Here is a 21,751-nt window from a genome sequence, read left to right as displayed (position 1 = left end):
ATATACAGCCCCTTTTGTGCCTCCAGTGGCACCGTGGGATCTCAACGTAGTGTTGGGATTCCTCAAATCATATTTGTTTGAACCGCTCAAATCTGTGGATTTGAAATATCTCACATGGAAAGTGACCATGCTGTTGGCCCTGGCCTCGGCCAGGCGATTGTCTAAATTGGCGGCTTTGTCTTACAAAAGCCCATATTTGATTTTCCATTCGGACAGGGCAGAACTGCGGACCTGTCCCCAGTTTCTTCCTAAGGTGGTGTCAGCGTTTCACCTGAAACAACCTATTGTGGTGCCTGCGGCTACTAGGGTCTTGGAGGACTCCAAGTTGCTAGACGTTGTCAGGGCCCTGAAAATATATATATATATATATATATATATATATATATATATATATATATATATATATATATATATATATATATATATATAGCAATGCAAATAAGTGCGGCACTGGGAGACTTGTAACTGAAGGTGAAGAAATCGTGTCCTTTATTGTGTCAACGTTTCGGGGACTCAGCCCCTTCGTCAGGATAACCACATAGTGCAAAATATTGTGCTTAAATACCATACAGTGTAGGAGGTACTCACCACTGCCACCCGCCACGCTGCCCGGATCCCGGTCTGGCGTCACTCCGCTCAACCGGAAGTGACGCGGCTCCGGTCCGTGCGGCTAGCGCATTGGGGCTAGGGAAAGAGTAACCATAGTAACCGGTTACACAAACGACATATCACAACAACTCTACATAAAGTGCTATGTGCATCACATACATAAAAATAACAACATAGATCAGAACTGGGGTATTGCAGACTCGCCGCAACACCTCAGTAAAAATGCAAAATATGAAAAATATGCAAAATGAGTGCAAAACATCAAACAATACATGTGAATATAAATATGATAAAATAACTACACAGCACTGTCCAGCAATGCAACGCCCATAGTGGAGACATATTGGCAACTAAATGAGCCTGTGTGAGTACTGTAGTGCAAATGCACTCTCGGATCTCACGAACTAATGAGGGCACAATATTAACAATTTGCATAAGCCCTGCTGTTCCTAAGGCTTCTTCATGTTGAATGCCTGACTAGGGCTAGTCATTACAAAACAATGCCACAAAACTACCCTGCACAAACCTAGCATAGACACTTATGGCAATAGAAATGGGTTATAGTATGACAGTGGGGGAAGAGCCTGTCAATGCTACAACACCCTGTTCTCGATTACTCATAGAAAGCATCTGTAACTAAGAGCCTCATTGAGACCCATGGGGGATTGGGTATTGAGGACATAAATCCATTTGGATTCAACCTGAAGCAGCCTCTTTGATCGGTCACCACCCCGCAATGTTTGCGGTACTTGGTCAATTATTTTGTAACGGAGGGTGGCCATTCCATGTTTTGCTTGCGCAAAGTGGCGTGCCACAGGCTGGTCACTGCCACCCGATTTGATGGCCTCACGTATGGCGTACCTATGCTGTGCCATTCTGGTCTTGAAGGCACAGTCGGTTTTGCCGACGTAGGCTAACCCACATGGGCAGGTTAGTAAGTAAATGACGAACTTTGAGTCACATGATAGAGGGTATCGAATGCTGTATTTTTTCCCTGTGTGTGGATGCAGGAAACTATCTCCCTGTACCATATACCCACAGGTTGTGCATCCACTACATTTAAAGCAGCCGTTTCTACGTTTAAGGAAATTTTTAGGGTTACTTTTGTTGAACGAGGATATGTCAGTCTTGACGACAAAATCCCTAATGCTGCGCCCCCTAGAATAGCTGGGTAGTAATCTTGACTGGTAGGCTTCGCCCAAATCACGATCAGACGAGATAATGGGCCACAATTGCCTGGTACGCTTCGCTAACTGGGGGCTGCTGGTATTAAACTTGGTTACCCAGGGAAACCTTCCTTTAAGTTGTTTAGGTACGCTAGGTCTCAATAACTGCTGGCGTGTAGCTTTCAATGCTTTTTGTTTGGCTTGTTCTAACAATCCTACTGGATATCCTCTCTCTACAAATTTGTATAACATCTCACTCAATTGTTTATCTCTTGTTGATTGCTGACTGTTGATCCTACATACCCGTAGAAATTGCGAATACGGGAGGCCTGTAATGGTGGATCTGGGGTGGAAGCTATCAAACCTTAACAAATTGTTTCTATCTGTGGCCTTTGTATACAGTTCTGTATTAATTACGCCATTCGTCACTGTAATACACACATCCAGAAAGTTGATCTGCTTCTCACTACACACCATAGTAAATTTGATGGGACTGGATGTGGCGTTGTGTTGCTCAATAATATCAACTAAAAGATTTTCAGCACCCATCCAAAAGATGAGTACGTCATCTATATAGCGTTGGTAAAGACATAACCTTGAAGCAATAGCCACATCTTGTAAAAACAATTCCCTTTCCACTTCCCACATAAACGCATTGGCGAATGCCGGGGCCACAGCACTCCCCATGGCACAGCCAGTGCGCTGTATGTAGAAGTGGTTGTCAAACAAGAAATAGTTGTGGGTCAGCGTAAATTCTAGTAGGGACAGATAGAACTTAATATCTGGCCCTGTATATCTAGGGTTGTTTGTGAGTAGGTGTTCTACTGCTGATAAACCAGCCCCATGAGGAATACAAGTATATAAACTTGTTACATCAATAGATGCCAAGATGGTATTAATAGGTAGGACGCCTAATCCCTCAAGGGTACGCAAAAGTGTGGACGTATCCTTCAAGTGAGTAGTCGTAGCCTGTATGCATGGTTGCAAGTAGCAATCACAATAAATAGAGATTGCCTCACACAAAGAGCCCCTGGCAGAAATAATAGGCCTGCCAGGGGGGTTCACCGCATCTTTATGGATTTTGGGGATCACATAAAAAATGGGAACCACAGGGAATTCAATACATAATGCCTTAGCTACGTCAGGGGTAATAATTGCGGCTTCTACTGCCGACTTCAACAAATCATCCAGTTCTTTCTTAAACGGGCCTGTAGGGTCCCTAGACAGTTTGGCATAAGTGGCATTATCAGCTAGTAACCGCAAACACTCAGCTTTATATTTAGGTGTATCCAAAACCACAATACCCCCTCCCTTATCAGCCTGACGTATGATGATGTCTTCCCTCTTACCAAGATTTACCAGGGCTTCAAATTCGTCTTTGGCTAGGTTGGGATGGCATTTGTTGTAATTAACTTGCTCAGTTGTCTCTAACATCCTGCCAAACGTTCTAATGGAGGAGTTTAAGGTATGTGGGTCAAATGTAGACTTAGTAAGCTTTCTCACCTGCGGTGGAAGAGAACAAGAAGACGAAGAGTCCACAGAGAATTTCACCGCATTGTCCTTAGCAAAATATTCTTTAAGCTTCGACGACCTGATAAGCTTATACTGCTCAACTTTCTGAAGAAAAGGATCAGGTCGGGATGTAGGGATGAATGACAGTCCTCTACTTAACACTTTAGTGTCCAGCGCTGAAATCCGCTCCGTGGAAAGGTCGAAGATCAATTGCGTCTTCCCTTCGGGGGTTTGGTGCCAGTATTGCCGCCCCTTCTGCCTCTTTGTCTGCCCCCCTCGCCTCGTTGGGGCACTTCTCGTCCGGCTATAATGGCTCGAGTACGAACCCCTAAAGGGATCTCCCTTCTGGCTTGTGGGGTCTCTTGTGCTCCTTCTTCTGTCTCACTGGGAGATGTACTGGAGTATTGAGGGCGTTGGAACCTGCGCCTGCTAAAAGGTGGCTGAGTACCACGGCTTTGCGTAGCTTGGTTCCCCAGCCAGGCATAAACTTTATGTTGATCGTAGTCCTGTTGGACCCGAACTCTCTTCTGTTTTTTAAACTTGATGAGGTTCGTTTTGTATGCCTCAATATCATCCGAAAGTTTACTCAGCCACTCCGGTGCCGGTACTTGATTAAGGTTGTGTTCGACTTCAAAGAGCTCAATTTTATTTCTAGTAGCAGTGAGCTCACGTGTAGACTCCTCTATGACCAGAAGTAACAAGTCCATGGAGCATTTATTAAGCACTGCTACCCACCTTTTACAGAAGTTCACATCGTACCGCCCGATGGTCGGCATATTATGAATCCTAAATCCACGTGGGATCTGCTTGGCCCTGTGATAGTCAGACAAAGTCATGGCATGATAGAGAAAGTCAGTCTCTCTTTTGCGTAACCGTAAAAGTTCCTTATAAGTGTCCTCGCTGGATGTTCCGATATCAGTGTCAAAAATCGGTTCTTTATACAGAATATTCTCCGCCTCGGCTTCGGAGAAACTCAAAGTGTCGTAGGTGTCGCATTGCAGGAACAGCGTCGCTCCCTCCACTGCTAGAGCGTCAGTGTTGGACATGATGTAGAAATATGCAAAGTGCAGTGCAAGTGCACTTGCACTGCACTTTGCATATTTCTACATCATGTCCAACACTGACGCTCTAGCAGTGGAGGGAGCGACGCTGTTCCTGCAATGCGACACCTACGACACTTTGAGTTTCTCCGAAGCCGAGGCGGAGAATATTCTGTATAAAGAACCGATTTTTGACACTGATATCGGAACATCCAGCGAGGACACTTATAAGGAACTTTTACGGTTACGCAAAAGAGAGACTGACTTTCTCTATCATGCCATGACTTTGTCTGACTATCACAGGGCCAAGCAGATCCCACGTGGATTTAGGATTCATAATATGCCGACCATCGGGCGGTACGATGTGAACTTCTGTAAAAGGTGGGTAGCAGTGCTTAATAAATGCTCCATGGACTTGTTACTTCTGGTCATAGAGGAGTCTACACGTGAGCTCACTGCTACTAGAAATAAAATTGAGCTCTTTGAAGTCGAACACAACCTTAATCAAGTACCGGCACCGGAGTGGCTGAGTAAACTTTCGGATGATATTGAGGCATACAAAACGAACCTCATCAAGTTTAAAAAACAGAAGAGAGTTCGGGTCCAACAGGACTACGATCAACATAAAGTTTATGCCTGGCTGGGGAACCAAGCTACGCAAAGCCGTGGTACTCAGCCACCTTTTAGCAGGCGCAGGTTCCAACGCCCTCAATACTCCAGTACATCTCCCAGTGAGACAGAAGAAGGAGCACAAGAGACCCCACAAGCCAGAAGGGAGATCCCTTTAGGGGTTCGTACTCGAGCCATTATAGCCGGACGAGAAGTGCCCCAACGAGGCGAGGGGGGCAGACAAAGAGGCAGAAGGGGCGGCAATACTGGCACCAAACCCCCGAAGGGAAGACGCAATTGATCTTCGACCTTTCCACGGAGCGGATTTCAGCGCTGGACACTAAAGTGTTAAGTAGAGGACTGTCATTCATCCCTACATCCCGACCTGATCCTTTTCTTCAGAAAGTTGAGCAGTATAAGCTTATCAGGTCGTCGAAGCTTAAAGAATATTTTGCTAAGGACAATGCGGTGAAATTCTCTGTGGACTCTTCGTCTTCTTGTTCTCTTCCACCGCAGGTGAGAAAGCTTACTAAGTCTACATTTGACCCACATACCTTAAACTCCTCCATTAGAACGTTTGGCAGGATGTTAGAGACAACTGAGCAAGTTAATTACAACAAATGCCATCCCAACCTAGCCAAAGACGAATTTGAAGCCCTGGTAAATCTTGGTAAGAGGGAAGACATCATCATACGTCAGGCTGATAAGGGAGGGGGTATTGTGGTTTTGGATACACCTAAATATAAAGCTGAGTGTTTGCGGTTACTAGCTGATAATGCCACTTATGCCAAACTGTCTAGGGACCCTACAGGCCCGTTTAAGAAAGAACTGGATGATTTGTTGAAGTCGGCAGTAGAAGCCGCAATTATTACCCCTGACGTAGCTAAGGCATTATGTATTGAATTCCCTGTGGTTCCCATTTTTTATGTGATCCCCAAAATCCATAAAGATGCGGTGAACCCCCCTGGCAGGCCTATTATTTCTGCCAGGGGCTCTTTGTGTGAGGCAATCTCTATTTATTGTGATTGCTGCTTGCAACCATGCATACAGGCTACAACTACTCACTTGAAGGATACGTCCACACTTTTGCGTACCCTTGAGGGATTAGGCGTCCTACCTATTAATACCATCTTGGCATCTATTGATGTAACAAGTTTATATACTTGTATTCCTCATGGGGCTGGTTTATCAGCAGTAGAACACCTACTCACAAACAACCCTAGATATACAGGGCCAGATATTAAGTTCTATCTGTCCCTACTAGAATTTACGCTGACCCACAACTATTTCTTGTTTGACAACCACTTCTACATACAGCGCACTGGCTGTGCCATGGGGAGTGCTGTGGCCCCGGCATTCGCCAATGCGTTTATGTGGGAAGTGGAAAGGGAATTGTTTTTACAAGATGTGGCTATTGCTTCAAGGTTATGTCTTTACCAACGCTATATAGATGACGTACTCATCTTTTGGATGGGTGCTGAAAATCTTTTAGTTGATATTATTGAGCAACACAACGCCACATCCAGTCCCATCAAATTTACTATGGTGTGTAGTGAGAAGCAGATCAACTTTCTGGATGTGTGTATTACAGTGACGAATGGCGTAATTAATACAGAACTGTATACAAAGGCCACAGATAGAAACAATTTGTTAAGGTTTGATAGCTTCCACCCCAGATCCACCATTACAGGCCTCCCGTATTCGCAATTTCTACGGGTATGTAGGATCAACAGTCAGCAATCAACAAGAGATAAACAATTGAGTGAGATGTTATACAAATTTGTAGAGAGAGGATATCCAGTAGGATTGTTAGAACAAGCCAAACAAAAAGCATTGAAAGCTACACGCCAGCAGTTATTGAGACCTAGCGTACCTAAACAACTTAAAGGAAGGTTTCCCTGGGTAACCAAGTTTAATACCAGCAGCCCCCAGTTAGCGAAGCGTACCAGGCAATTGTGGCCCATTATCTCGTCTGATCGTGATTTGGGCGAAGCCTACCAGTCAAGATTACTACCCAGCTATTCTAGGGGGCGCAGCATTAGGGATTTTGTCGTCAAGACTGACATATCCTCGTTCAACAAAAGTAACCCTAAAAATTTCCTTAAACGTAGAAACGGCTGCTTTAAATGTAGTGGATGCACAACCTGTGGGTATATGGTACAGGGAGATAGTTTCCTGCATCCACACACAGGGAAAAAATACAGCATTCGATACCCTCTATCATGTGACTCAAAGTTCGTCATTTACTTACTAACCTGCCCATGTGGGTTAGCCTACGTCGGCAAAACCGACTGTGCCTTCAAGACCAGAATGGCACAGCATAGGTACGCCATACGTGAGGCCATCAAATCGGGTGGCAGTGACCAGCCTGTGGCACGCCACTTTGCGCAAGCAAAACATGGAATGGCCACCCTCCGTTACAAAATAATTGACCAAGTACCGCAAACATTGCGGGGTGGTGACCGATCAAAGAGGCTGCTTCAGGTTGAATCCAAATGGATTTATGTCCTCAATACCCAATCCCCCATGGGTCTCAATGAGGCTCTTAGTTACAGATGCTTTCTATGAGTAATCGAGAACAGGGTGTTGTAGCATTGACAGGCTCTTCCCCCACTGTCATACTATAACCCATTTCTATTGCCATAAGTGTCTATGCTAGGTTTGTGCAGGGTAGTTTTGTGGCATTGTTTTGTAATGACTAGCCCTAGTCAGGCATTCAACATGAAGAAGCCTTAGGAACAGCAGGGCTTATGCAAATTGTTAATATTGTGCCCTCATTAGTTCGTGAGATCTGAGAGTGCATTTGCACTACAGTACTCACACAGGCTCATTTAGTTGCCAATATGTCTCCACTATGGGCGTTGCATTGCTGGACAGTGCTGTGTAGTTATTTTATCATATTTATATTCACATGTATTGTTTGATGTTTTGCACTCATTTTGCATATTTTTCATATTTTGCATTTTTACTGAGGTGTTGCGGCGAGTCTGCAATACCCCAGTTCTGATCTATGTTGTTATTTTTATGTATGTGATGCACATAGCACTTTATGTAGAGTTGTTGTGATATGTCGTTTGTGTAACCGGTTACTATGGTTACTCTTTCCCTAGCCCCAATGCGCTAGCCGCACGGACCGGAGCCGCGTCACTTCCGGTTGAGCGGAGCGACGCCAGACCGGGATCCGGGCAGCGTGGCGGGTGGCAGTGGTGAGTACCTCCTACACTGTATGGTATTTAAGCACAATATTTTGCACTATGTGGTTATCCTGACGAAGGGGCTGCGTCCCCGAAACGTTGACACAATAAAGGACACGATTTCTTCACCTTCAGTTACAAGTCTCCCAGTGCCGCACTTATTTGCATTGCTATCCATGGGATCCAGGACCCAGGAGGTGAGGGCACGGGAGCATTAACGTGACGCTGGGGAGCGTGAGGAGTGCCGGGTCGTCTGCAATATATATATATATATATATATATATATATATATATAATTCCAGGACGGCTGGAGTCAGAAAGTCTGACTGGCTGTTTATATTGTATGCACCCAAAAAGCTGGGTGCTCCTGCTTCTAAGCAGACTATTGCTCGTTGGATTTGTAGTACAATTCAACTTGCACATTCTGTGGCAGGCCTGCCACAGCCAAAATCTGTAAATGCCCAATCCACAAGGAAGGTGGGCTCATCTTGGGCGGCTGCCCGAGGGGTCTCGGCTTTACAACTTTGCCGAGCAGCTACGTGGTCAGGGAGGAACACGTTTGTAAAATTCTACAAATTTGATACCCTGGCTGAGGAGGACCTGGAGTTTCTCTCATTCGGTGCTGCAGAGTCATCCGCACTCTCCCGCCCGTTTGGGAGCTTTGGTATAATCCCCATGGTCCTGACGGAGTCCCCAGCATCCACTAGGACGTTAGAGAAAATAAGATTTTACTTACCGATAAATCTATTTCTCGTAGTCCGTAGTGGATGCTGGGCGCCCATCCCAAGTGCGGATTGTCTGCATTACTTGTACATAATTATTGTTACAAAAATCGGGTTGTTATTGTTGTGGGCCATCTTTTCAGAGGCTCCTTCGTTGTTATCATACTGTTAACTGGGTTCAAATCACAGGTTGTACGGTGTGATTGGTGTGGCTGGTATGAGTCTTACCCGGGATTCAAGATCCTTCCTTATTGTGTACGCTCGTCCGGGCACAGTACCTAACTGAGGCTTGGAGGAGGGTCATAGGGGGAGGAGCCAGTACACACCATGTGATCCTAAAAGCTTACTTTTGTGCCCTGTCTCCTGCGGAGCCGCTATTCCCCATGGTCCTGACGGAGTCCCCAGCATCCACTACGGACTACGAGAAATAGATTTATCAGTAAGTAAAATCTTATTTTAAGGATCTCTCTTTGAGAAGCTGCGTTCCTTTGCTGATGGATTACAGCTCAAATTAGGGGACTGTGTTTTCATAAGGGATTGAGTGGAATATATAGAACCATATGACTGCCTATTCTGTACTGTTTGGACGACCCACTCTCCCACAACCAACTTTATTGATGATTTACTTAATATAGGATAGTTTGTAAACTTTCTGGCTGCAGATACCAATATATTGCTTTGAAAAATGTATATTGTCTGCACACAGTTGAAAACAAGTTGCTGCTAGCAATACCAGTCCATATTTGTTGCACTGAACTATTACTACTGATTACTTGGCTACTGAGATTCACACTGTTTTCAGGTCCAGAGACTTTACTATGCTATGCAACTATTATTTATATATTTTTAAAACAAAAAAGTTTTTACTTTTCTCTTTTTTAGGGTACATAAACAAAATCTACAATATAAAGGGTAAGCGCAGTATCCACATAATCAAAATTGTAGAAACAGTAGAGAAAGCTGAACAAACTCTAGAAACTAAAAAGTATAGCTAGTGGCCCAAGTGATCAGACCAAGACCCACTGGATATTCCTTTGATACATAAAATAATAAACACCAGTTAATGTATAAAACACAATACTGATAAATAACATAAAGCACAATACTGATGGATAACAAGAAAAACTGGAGGGTAAATATGGGAATAGAAATTAAAAATATAATAAAAACAAAAATGGAAGTTCACAACTGGGATCATTGTCAGGCTGCCAGACCCGCTGTCACTCGGAGCCCTGTACTGTACATCATTACCCCCGGTACTATCTGATGGTGGCCCTGGGCGTTGTACTCTCTCTATAATTAACAATGAGGCAACTAAATTGTATCAGCAACGGGATAAATAAGATCAAGATAAAGAAGTTTTATTACAGTTGGCGGGACAACATAACTTGCTAAAAGCAAATATGAAGGAGAATTGAAAACGCTTGTAAGAATTAAAATGGAAATAATAAAGACACTAATATGAAAATGAAAACCTCGGTACCTAGCAACAAGTGACTTTGGGGTCTAGTCAATTGAAGTCGGATGATCGGATCCTTTCCTTCTCTTCCTCTTGAAGATAGACTTTGGCATGCCCAGCAGTAGTCTCACTGGGTAAAGTATGGCAGACTTCTGGACAGTTTTGGATAAGTTGTAAGCAAATCAGAGACATTTCTCTGTTTGTCCACGTACCTTTGGCAGAGTATTCTGGGAAAATGAAAAGGCGTTTGAGCTGAGAACCATATAGTCACTTTGTGTACACCATTGTGAACCTTGAATATTACTGTGCAAGGTCTGTTGTGCAGGGTCATAAGAGCCCAGCCTATGGGCACATTAAATTTCTAAATGCTGTAAATCCAAGGCAACATTATGGAGGGAAGGAAGTTGCGTATAGAAGACTTTCCTGAGATCAGGACTCTTTTTGGATTCTGGGAGGCCTACCAGCTCTAGATTGTTAATGTGTACCATATTTTCAAGATGGTCCATTTTAGCCAACAGTCGTAACTGGGTTTAGTTAATGAGGATACTTGCTGCTTTAGTTTAGCAATTATATACATTGCTCATTCACGGAAATCTGGTTTGCCGTGGAAGTGAGCTGCTCCTTAAATTCCGTGACAGCAGCCATAAATTTGTCTGCCTGTTTCTGCATTAACTGCTCCATTGCCTCGGGGACCACTTTCACACTTCAGCATTATAGGTATTTGCAGCTTCTGTAAGTGTTTGGGTATGAAGATTGGAAGCTGTAGGCAGTGGCAAACGCAGGATTTGCATGGGGGGGTTTCCAGAACTGGGCGGAGCCAATCACGGGGGTGGGGACTGAGGTGACCCAGTATATGCTGGGTCCGTAAAACTAGTGTGTCTGTGTGTGTGTATATATATATATATATATATATATATATATATATATATATATATATATATATATATATATATATATATATATATATATATATGTGTATATACATATATCTACACACATATATATATATATATATACATACATACACACACACATACATATACACATATACATAGCATATTAAGCATGCATACATACATATATATATATATATATATATATATATATGTACACACACATACAGTACACATATATATACACGTATATATATATATATATATATATATATATATATATAGTGTGTGTGTGTGTGTGTTTGTATGTATGTATATACATGTGTATATATGTATGCACATGGATATATATGTACTATAATTAAAATAAAGTAAACTTTTATTGCACTTACAAGTGCCACCAGGAAGACAGCAGGCTGCAGAGGACGCTAGACAGTCATTAATAATACTCATGCAGCTAGAAAAAATTTTTTTTTTTTTTTTTTTTTTTTTAGTGGAGGGGGGTTTCTGGGTACTCGGAAACCCCCCCTGGGTGCGCCACTGGTAGGGGTAGATAGATCAGCATGATGCCACACACGTTAGACCATTGAGCTTGTGCAGCAACAAATGTATCCATAATCAATTAAGGGCCACCCCAATGTGAGCAACATAGAAAATATTATTGCAGCTTGGTGTAAGTATATAAGTTTGATGCATGGTGCTCAAATCAACTTTCAGAGACAGGCAACTGATGTTATATAGAAAGTCACTCCTCCAGGATCTGTTAGGGATGGGGCCAGCAGTACCCCAATTTCTCAGAAGCAGAAGAATGTCTCTAAATCTGCGGAGAGATGATGGTGTGTCGCACACTGCCGAGAAATAGGGCCACAGTGGCATGTTGAAGTGTCATTTTGATGATACTTCCTTAGAAGGTTGTTCAAAATCTCAACATAGTTTCCAGCCCTTCTGTTATCCAAGAAGCCATGCACAACACCTTTAAAATCTTTCCTAGCCACTTTCTCATTAACCTTGAGAACTTGGTGGATGTTTTCATCCTTAAGAAGTTGACAAATTTGCAGACCAACTAGAATTCTTCCTTAACTCTATCATCACTCTGAAGTGTAAATTTTCCTCTCAGGTACTCGCAAGCTTCTCCATCTTTGTTCATCCTCTTTATAAAGTTATTCATAAGTCTGAGTTTGATGTTTAAAGGGGGTAGAATAATTTTGCTTCAATCAACCAGTGGATTGTGATGAAATTTTTTTGATGGACATTAAACAAAACATGACTCAGCATTCCTCTGTTTAAAGTTTACCAATCCATATATTCTCTAGATGCCAAAATTCCCTAGTATTTCAAAATACCACTACATCGTCATAAATGCGGTATATCTGGAAACCGAGAGCTACAGTAACTGAGAGGTCGATAGATGGAAGGTTGACAGTGCTTAAGGTTGACAGGTTCAAAAGAGCGACAGGTTCAAAAGGTTGACATGACAATGGTTGACACACAAAAATTGTCGACACATTTGTATTTGGTGTTTTTCACGTTTTCATCTAATTTTCATATTTTACTATTTACATGGAATAGTCTACTGGGAATAGTAACCTGTGGCAAGTAAAGTGTTAGCGGTACGAGGCTTTGGGCAAAGTGCTGATGGTGGTCACAGAACATGAAATATACAAGATTTGGCCGCCCAAAGAGTGTCGACCATTGTCACATCAACCTTTTGACCCTATCGACCTTAACCTCTGTTGACTTATATGCTGACCTTTTGTAGCTGTTGACCTTTTAGTATCTGTTGCACTAATGCATGTTGACAAATTGAGTAGACTTATTGACTTTCAACCATAACATTGTTGATCTATTATCACCCTACGCCCCCCCCCCCCCACTTCAAACACACACACACACACACACACACACACACACACACACACACACACACACACACGCTCACTTACCTTCCTGTGGCAGTCAACTGGACTGAATAATCCTTGATTTTCACCCCCTCCCCAAGTAAATGCAATAAGGGAATAAGTCAGACGTTTGTTAGTGATTAGTTTATACTAAGAGGAAGGGGGTCACATTATGGAATTTGTACCTGGAGATTTGAATGACTTATTCTGCCTTATGTGGTTAGCCAGCACTTGGGTTATGACATTTCAGAAGGGGAGAAAGTATTAGCATTGTTTTATTCGTTATAATATTCATTACTTTCAGCTTTATCATGGTTCTAGTTTGTCATGTTACAGAATGTGGGTTACATGGGGCCTGATCCTGAGTATTTACGAATGTTCTCGGAGCTGAGCGATTTTTTGCTACTTCGTGTACGCTCAGTGTTGTCAAGAGAGGGGGGGAGGGGGTACAGATTACCCGGGCCTGGGCATGCCAGGGGGCCCAGGCCAGAGCACACCAGTAGCCATTTTTGTTGGTGGGGACATTTTTTTTCTTTATTATAAATCAGTGAGCGGGAGTGCTAGCGTCGGGACGCCGAGAGGGGGGATGTATGTGTGTGTCACCTGGCTGTTTATTCCTTGTCATGGACATCCCTCACAGCCACTTCCAGCCGCCGCACTGCTGCCAGGATCTCGCGAGATGATGATATCATCATCTCGCAAGTCAGTCTCTGCAATCGGCTCTGGATGGCTTCTTCAGACTCAGCAAGCTCCGAGAGGTGGGCAGGGAGTGGGAGGGACAGGCATTCAGCTGACTGGGCATGGCCCGAGGGTTTAAGAAGTGGCGCAACTCAGCTCAGTTGTAAGAATCAGCAGCAGGGCTAGTCACCTCGTCGGGAGCTAGTCTGCTAGGCTGCGACACTTTGAGCTGAGGACTGTGACTGTGAGTGACAGACACATTACTGTGTCTTATAAATTCTATATAAATATTCTATAATACATCCATCCATACATTACCATTGGTGATTTTATATATATATATATATATATATATATATATATTTCTCCAACGTCCTAGAGGATGCTGGGACTCCGTAAGGACCATGGGGAATAGACGGGCTCTGCAGGAGACATGGGCACTTTAAGAAAGACTTTACACTCTGGGTGTGCACTGGCTCCTCCTTCTATGCCCCTCCTCCAGACCTCAGTTTTACACTGTGCCCAGAGGAAGATGGGTGCACTGCAGGGAGCTCTCCTGAGTTTCCTGCTAAGAAAGCATTTTGTTAGGTTTTTTTCTTATTTTCAGGGAGCTCTGCTGGCAACAGACTCCCTGCATCGAGGGACTGAGGAGAGAGGAGCAGACCTACTTAAATGATAGGCTCTGCTTCTCGGCTACTGGACACCATTAGCTCCAGAGGGAGTGGAACACAGGTTCGTCCTGGGCGTTCATCCCAGAGCCGCGCCGCCGTTGTCCTCACAGAGCCGGAAGAAACGAAGAAAGAAGACTACTGAGGCGGCAGAAGCTTTCGGGTGCTTCACTGAGGTAACGCACAGCACTGCAGCTGTGCGTCATTGCTCCCATACACCTCACACACTCCGGTCACTGTAAGGGCGCAGGGGGGGCGCCCTGGGCAGCAATAGAATACCTCTCCTATGGCAAATGACTATATACATGTACAGGTGGGCACTGTACATGTATATAAAAGAGCCCCCGCCATATTTTATTAAGTTTGAGCGGGACAGAAGCCCGGGCGGGGCTTCTCCCTCAGCACTCACCAGCGCCATTTTCTCTCCACAGCACCGCTGAGAGGAAGCTCCCCGGACTCTCCCCTGCTTGACACACGGTGAAAGAGGGTTTTAAAGTAGAGGGGGGGCACATAATTGGCGATTATACATTACAGCAGCGCTACTGGGTAAACATTTTGTGTTTTTCTCCGGGGTCATATAGCGCTGGGGTGTGTGCTGGCATACTCTCTCTCTGTCTCTCCAAAGGGCCTAAAGGGGAACCTGTCTTCAGAAAAGAGTTTCCCTGTGTGTGTGGAGTGTGTCGGTACGCGTGTGTCGTCATGTTTGACGATGAAGGCTCGCCTAAGAAGGAGGGGGAGTGCATGATTGTCAGGTCGCCGTCGGCAACGCCGACACCGGACTGGATGGATATGTGGAATGTCTTGAATGCTAGTGTAAATTTATTGCATAAGAGATTAGACAAGACTGAGGCTAGGGATCAGTCAGGTAGTCAGACCATGCCTGTCCCAGTGGCACCGGGACCTTCTGGGTCTCAGAAACGCACATTATCCCAGATCACTGACACAGATACCGACACGGATTCAGATTCCACTGTCGACTATGAGGATGCAAAATTACAGCCAAATGTGGCAAAAGGTATTCGTTACATGATCATTGCTATTAAAGAGGTTTTGCATATTACTGAGGAACCCCCCTGTCCCTGACACGAGGGTACACACGTATAAAGAGAAAAAGCCTGAGATCTCCTTTCCGTCCTCATTTGAGCTAAGCGAATTGTGCGAAAAGGCTTGGGAATCTCCAGACAGGAGACTACAAGTTCCCAAAAGGATTCTTATGGCGTATCCCTTCCCACAAAAGGACATGATACGATGGGAATCTTCGCCTAAAGTAGTCAAGGCGTTGACACGCTTATCCAAGAAGGTGGCACTGCCTTCCCAGGATACTGCTACCCTCAAGGATCCTGCAGGAAGTTACCATGAAGTACATTTACACACATTCTGGTACTATTGTTAGGCCGGCTATGGCATCGGCCTGGGTTTGTAGTGCTGTCGCAGCATGGACAGATTCCTTGTCTACGGAGATTGAGACCCTAGATAAGGATACCATTCTAATGACCCTAGAGCATATCAAGGATGCTGCGTTATAAATGAGGGATGCTCAAAGAGACATTTGTTTACTAAGCTCCAGAATAAATACTATGTCTATTTCTGCTAGGTGACTCTTGTGGACCCGACGGTGGACGGGGGATGCCGACTCAAAGCGGCATATGGAGTCGTTGCCTTACAAGGGGGAGGAGTTGTTTGGAGAAGGCCTCTCGGACCTTGTCTCTACTGCTACGGCTGGTAAATCGAATTTTTTAACTTATGTTCCCCCACAACATACTAAGAAGGCACCTCATTACCAAATGCAGTCCTTTCGTTCAAATAAAAGCAAAAAGGTACGGGGATCGTCCTTTCTTGCCAGAGGTAAAGGCAAGGGAAAAAAGCTGCACACAGCTAGTTCCCAGGAGCAGAAGTCCCCCCCTACGTCTGCAAAATCCACCGCATGACGCTGGGACTTCCCTGGGGGGGCCAGATCAAGTGGGGGCACGTCTTCGATTTTTCAGCCACGTCTGGGTTCACTCACAGGTGGATCCCTGGGCAATAGAGATTGTTTCTCAGGGATACAGGCTGGAATTCGAAGAGATGCCTCCTCGCCGGTTTTTCAAATCGGCCCTGCCAGCTTCTCCGTCAGAAAGGGAGTTAGTGTTAACTGCAATTCAAAAATTGTACCTGCAACAGGTGATAGTCAAGGTTCCTCTTCTCCAGCAAGGAAAGGGGTATTACTCAACCCTGTTTGTGGTTCCGAAACCGGACGGTTCGGTCAGATCCATTTTGAATCTGAAATCCCTGAACCTGTACTTGAAAAAGTTCAAGTTCAAGATGGAATCGCTCAGAGCGGTAATCGCCAGCCTGGAGGGGGGGGATTGAATGGTTTCCCTGGACATAAAGGATGCTTACCTTCATGTTCCGATTTTTCTTCCTCACCAGGCGTTCCTGAGATTTGCGGTACAGGACTGTCATTACCAATTTCAGACGTTGCCGTTTGGGCTTTCCACGGCACCGAGAATTTTCACCAAGGTAATGGTGGAAATGATGGTGCTCCTGCGCAAGCAGGGTGTCTCAATTATCCCATACTTGGACGATCTCCTCATAAAAGCGAGATCTCGAGAGAAGTTACTGGACAGCATGTCACTGTCAGTGAGGACGTTGCAACAGCACGGCTGGATTCTCAATATTCCGAAGTCCCAGCTGGTTCCTACAACGCGTCTGACCTTTTTGGGCCGGATTCTGGACACAGAACAGAAAAAGGTTTTTCTTCCGATGGAAAAGGCTCAGGAGCTCATAGCTCTGGTCAGGAACCTATTAAAGCCAAAAAAGGTTTCAGTGCTTCACTGCACCCGTGTCCTGGGGAAGATGGTGGCCTCGTACGAGGCCATCCCCTTCGGCAGGTTCCATGCGAGGACTTTTCAATGGGACCTACTGGACAAATGGTCCGGGTCTCTTTTACAAATGCATCAAAGGATCACCCTGTCTCCCAGAGCCAGGATATCTCTCCTGTGGTGGCTGCACAGTGCTCACCTCCTGGATGGCCGCAGGTTCGGCATTCAGGACTGGATCCCACGGACGCGAGCCTCCGAGGTTGGGGAGCAGTCACACAGGGAAGAAATTTCCAAGGACTTTGGTCAAGTCAAGAGACTTGTCTTCACAGCAACATCCTGGAACTAAGGGCCATATACAACGCCCTGCGTCAAGCGGAGATCTTACTTCGCAATCGACCAGTTCTGATCCAGTCAGACAACATCACCGCAGTAGCTCATGTAAACCGCCAAGGCGGCACAAGGAGCAGAGTGGCAAGGGCTCTGTGGAGGTCTTATCATCACTTCCAGGACTAGTACTTCACTCTGAAGATAGCTCTTAATGACATTGGCTATATGTTTGGAGTTTTTGTCCTGCTGCAGAATGAATTTAAATAGCACACATATACACTGCTCAAAAAATAAAGGGAACACTAAAATAACACATCCTAGATCTGAATGAATGAAATATTCTTATTAAATACTTCATTCTTTACATAGTTGAATGTGCTGACAACAAAATCACACAAATTATCAATGGAAATCAAATTTATTAACCCATGGAGGTCTGGATTTGGGGTCACACTCAAAATTAAAGTGGAAAAACACACTACAGGCTGATCCAACTTTGATGTAATGTCCTTAAAACAAGTCAAAATGAGGCTCAGTAGTGTGTGTGGCCTCCACGTGCCTGTATGACCTCCCTACAATGCCTGGGCATGCTCCTGATGAGGTGGCGGATGGTCTCCTGAGGGATCTCCTCCCAGACCTGGACCAAAGCATCCGCCAACTCCTGGACAGTCTGTGGTGCAACGTGGCGTTGGTGGATGGAGCGAGACATGATGTCCCAGATGTGCTCAATTGGATTCAGGTCTGGGGAACGGGCGGGCCAGTCCATAGCATCAATGCCTTCGTCTTGCAGGAACTGCTGACACACTCCAGCCACATGAGGTCTAGCATTGTCTTGCATTAGGAGGAACCCAGGGCCAACCGCACCAGCATATGGTCTCACAAGGGGTCTGAGGATCTCATCTCGGTACCTAATGGCAGTCAGGCTACCTCTGGCGAGCACATGGAGGGCTGTGCGGCCCCCCCAAAGAAATGCCACCCCATACCATTACTGACCCACTGCCAAACCGGTCATGCTGGAGGATGTTGCAGGCAGCAGAACGTTCTCCTTGGCGTCTCCAGACTCTGTCACGTCTGTCACATGTGCTCAGTGAACCTGCTTTCATCTGTGAAGAGCACAGGGCGCCAGTGGCGAATTTGCCAATCTTGGTGTTCTCTGGCAAATGCCAAACGTCCTGCACAGTGTTGGGCACAGACCTGTGGGCGTCGGGCCCTCATACCACCCTCATGGAGTCTGTTTCTGATCGTTTGAGTAGACACATGCACATTTGTGGCTTGCTGGAGGTCATTTTGCAGGCCTCTGGCAGTGCTCCTCCTGTTTCTCCTTGCATAAAGGCGGAGGTAGCGGTCCTGCTGCTGGGTTGTTGCCCTCGTACGGCCTCCTCCACTTCTCCTGATGTACTGGCCTGTCTCCTGGTAGCGCCTCCATGCTCTGGACACTACGCTGACAGACACAGCAAACCTTCTTGCCACAGCTCGCATTAATGTGCCATCCTGGATGAGCTGCACTACCTGAGCCACTTGTGTGGGTTGTAGACTCCGTCTCATGCTACCACTAGAGTGAAAGCACCGCCAGCTTTCAAAAGTGACCAAAACATCAGCCAGAAAGCATAGGAGCTGAGAAGTGGTCTGTGGTCACCACCTGCAGAACTACTCCTTTATCGGGGGTGTCTTGCTAATTGCCTATAATTTCCACCTGTTGTCTATTCCATTTGCACAACAGCATGTGAAATTGATTGTCAATCAGTGTTCCTTCCTAAGTGGACAGTTTGATTTCACAGAAGTGTGATTGACTTGGAGTTACCGTATATACTCGAGTATAAGTCGACCCGAATATAAGCCGAGGCACCTAATTTTACCACAAAAGCCTGGGAAAACTTATTGACTCGAGTATAAGCCTAGGGTGGGAAATGCAGCTCTAGCCGTACACAGCCATCATAGTGCCAGATATGCCCTCATACTGACAGATATGCCCCCACAGTGCCAGATATGCCCTCGTGCTGCCAGATATGCCCCACAGTGCCAGATATGCCCTCATGCTGCCAGATATGCTCTCATGCTGCCAGATATGCCCCACAGTGCCAGATATGCCCCACAGTGCCAGATATGCCCCACAGTGCCAGTTACTGTACTTACCTTCCGCCGCTCCCGCGCTGTCTTCTGAAGGAGGGACATGGAGGGCACAGCGCGCGGCTCTCCTGTGTCCCTCCTGCGTCTCCAGCGGCGTGTGTGTGTTAAAGGAAGTGCCAGTTCGTGCACTTCCTTTAACACACACACGCCGGAGACGCAGGAGGGACACAGGAGAGCCGTGTCCCTCCTAAATACTGACTCGAGTATAAGCCGAAGGGGCTTTTTCAGCACAAAAAAAAGTGCTGAAAACGTTGGCTTATACTCGAGTATAATACGGTACATTGTGTTGTTTAAGTGTTCCCTTTTATTTTTTTGAGCAGTGTGTGTATACAGGTTGAGTATCCCATATCCAAATATTCAGAAATACGGAATATTCCGAAATACGGACTTTTTTGAGTGAGAGTGAGATAGTGAAACCTTTGTTTTCTGATAGCTCAATGTACACAAACTTTGTTTAATACACAAAGTTATTAAAAATATTGTATTAAATGACCTTCAGGCTGTGTGTATAAGGTGTATATGAAACATAAATGAATTGTGTGAATGTACACACACTTTGTTTAATGCACAAAGTTATTAAAAATATTGGCTAAAATGACCTTCAGGCTATGTGTATAAGGTGTATATGAAACATAAATGCATTCTGCGTTTAGACTTAGGTCCCATCACCATGATATCTCATTATGGTATGCAATTATTCCAAAATACGGAAAAATCCGATATCCAAAATACCTCTGGTCCCAAGCATTTTGGATAAGGGAGACTCAACCTGTATATATAGATAGATAGATAGATAGATAGATAGATAGATAGATAGATAGATAGATAGATAGATAGAGAGAGAGATATATATATATTTCTATACAGATATATATAGATATACATATACTGTGGCCACACCCATGGGGTGGGGGTGTGGGGGGGGAGTTAATGTATCGGGGCCCAGGATTTCTCTTGGCAGCCCTTTGTGCGCTAAATTCCTAAACCTTCATACAGCGCTGACTGAGGCACAGTGTGTGGTTGAGGCACACAGTATCAGGAATGTATTAGAAACGTGCAGGGCGGTTACTGTTAGGTTGCTAATCACGAAGATGGTCCATCTAATGGGGTCATAGAGTGACAGAGAATTTGCACCTAGCATGGGGCAGGTGCAAATTTCCATGGTATGAGTGATGGTGGCATCTAAGGACGCACCAAACGGTATTACAGCATTTAAAGAAGCTTACAGTGAGCATCGCAGTCCTTGCACAGCCACTCACACTTGTACAAAACCTGTCCTTTATACACATTGGTTATATTATGAATGTATCCAATTTGTCTGAATGCCAATTTTTGTCCATTTTGCAGTGTTTGGGACCAGATGCTTGATTGTCATTTGCTCTCACCCATTACCAGATTTTCATTCCAACCAACCAGATCTGGCAGGTGATCTGATATAAAACTGTACAGTGTATGCCTAGCTTTAGCAGAATATTCCGCTTTTTGGTGTGTATTATGGGTAAGAGTGAACTATTTTTGTGATGTGCCAGAAATAATGTACATACTGTATAGGCTTACTTGCGGGAGACTTCCAATCCTTCGGACAGTCCCTCGCACCCACGGAAGAGTGGCCTCATCTCCCGCATCCCACCTGCTTCCTAGTGAAGCAGGCAGGAAATGGATAATTAACAGGGAGTTTGTATGCTGGGGCCGTGTATTAACTTGAACGTCTATTGTTTTATTGACCTGTGTGTTCGGCAATGCACATGTGTAAAAAAGCCATCTTGTTCTACCCGCTATCATTTTATGTGATATATAATGAGTGTCCCCTCTTTATTTTTTAGCATCTGGCCACCATTTTGTTGGATAAGAACGATGCTCTTGGAACCGTGGATGATGCTATAAAACGTTTGTTTCATTTGGAATCTAAGGATAAAATCTGGGCCCAGGAGATGGTTCTGCAGGTTATGAACACCTCAATCAGCCTTCTAGACTCTGCCACACAGGTATAGTGTTTCTGTATACTACAAGACTGCACTGACGAAACCTATAACACAAATGTATACATT

At 44.9% G+C, this 21,751-nt stretch overlaps 1 protein-coding gene across 4 annotated transcripts in view; it reads left to right on the top strand.

The window, feature by feature from the left end:
• EPS8L2 (EPS8 signaling adaptor L2) overlaps positions 1 to 21,751 on the top strand; it is a 379,476-nt gene that overhangs the window by 270,165 nt on the left and 87,560 nt on the right. For all 4 annotated transcript variants that reach the window (XM_063944781.1, XM_063944780.1, XM_063944782.1 and 1 more), the window contains one exon: positions 21,527 to 21,688. In XM_063944781.1, coding sequence (XP_063800851.1) covers positions 21,527 to 21,688 — 162 coding nt within the window. The remainder of the gene's footprint in view (positions 1 to 21,526; positions 21,689 to 21,751) is intronic.

The sequence above is a fragment of the Pseudophryne corroboree genome, chromosome 11, assembly GCF_028390025.1.
Source record: "Pseudophryne corroboree isolate aPseCor3 chromosome 11, aPseCor3.hap2, whole genome shotgun sequence".
NCBI classification, from domain to species: Eukaryota; Metazoa; Chordata; class Amphibia; order Anura; family Myobatrachidae; genus Pseudophryne; species Pseudophryne corroboree.
Note: the sequence above shows the minus strand (reverse complement) of the source record. Positions and strands in the feature narration are given on the sequence as shown.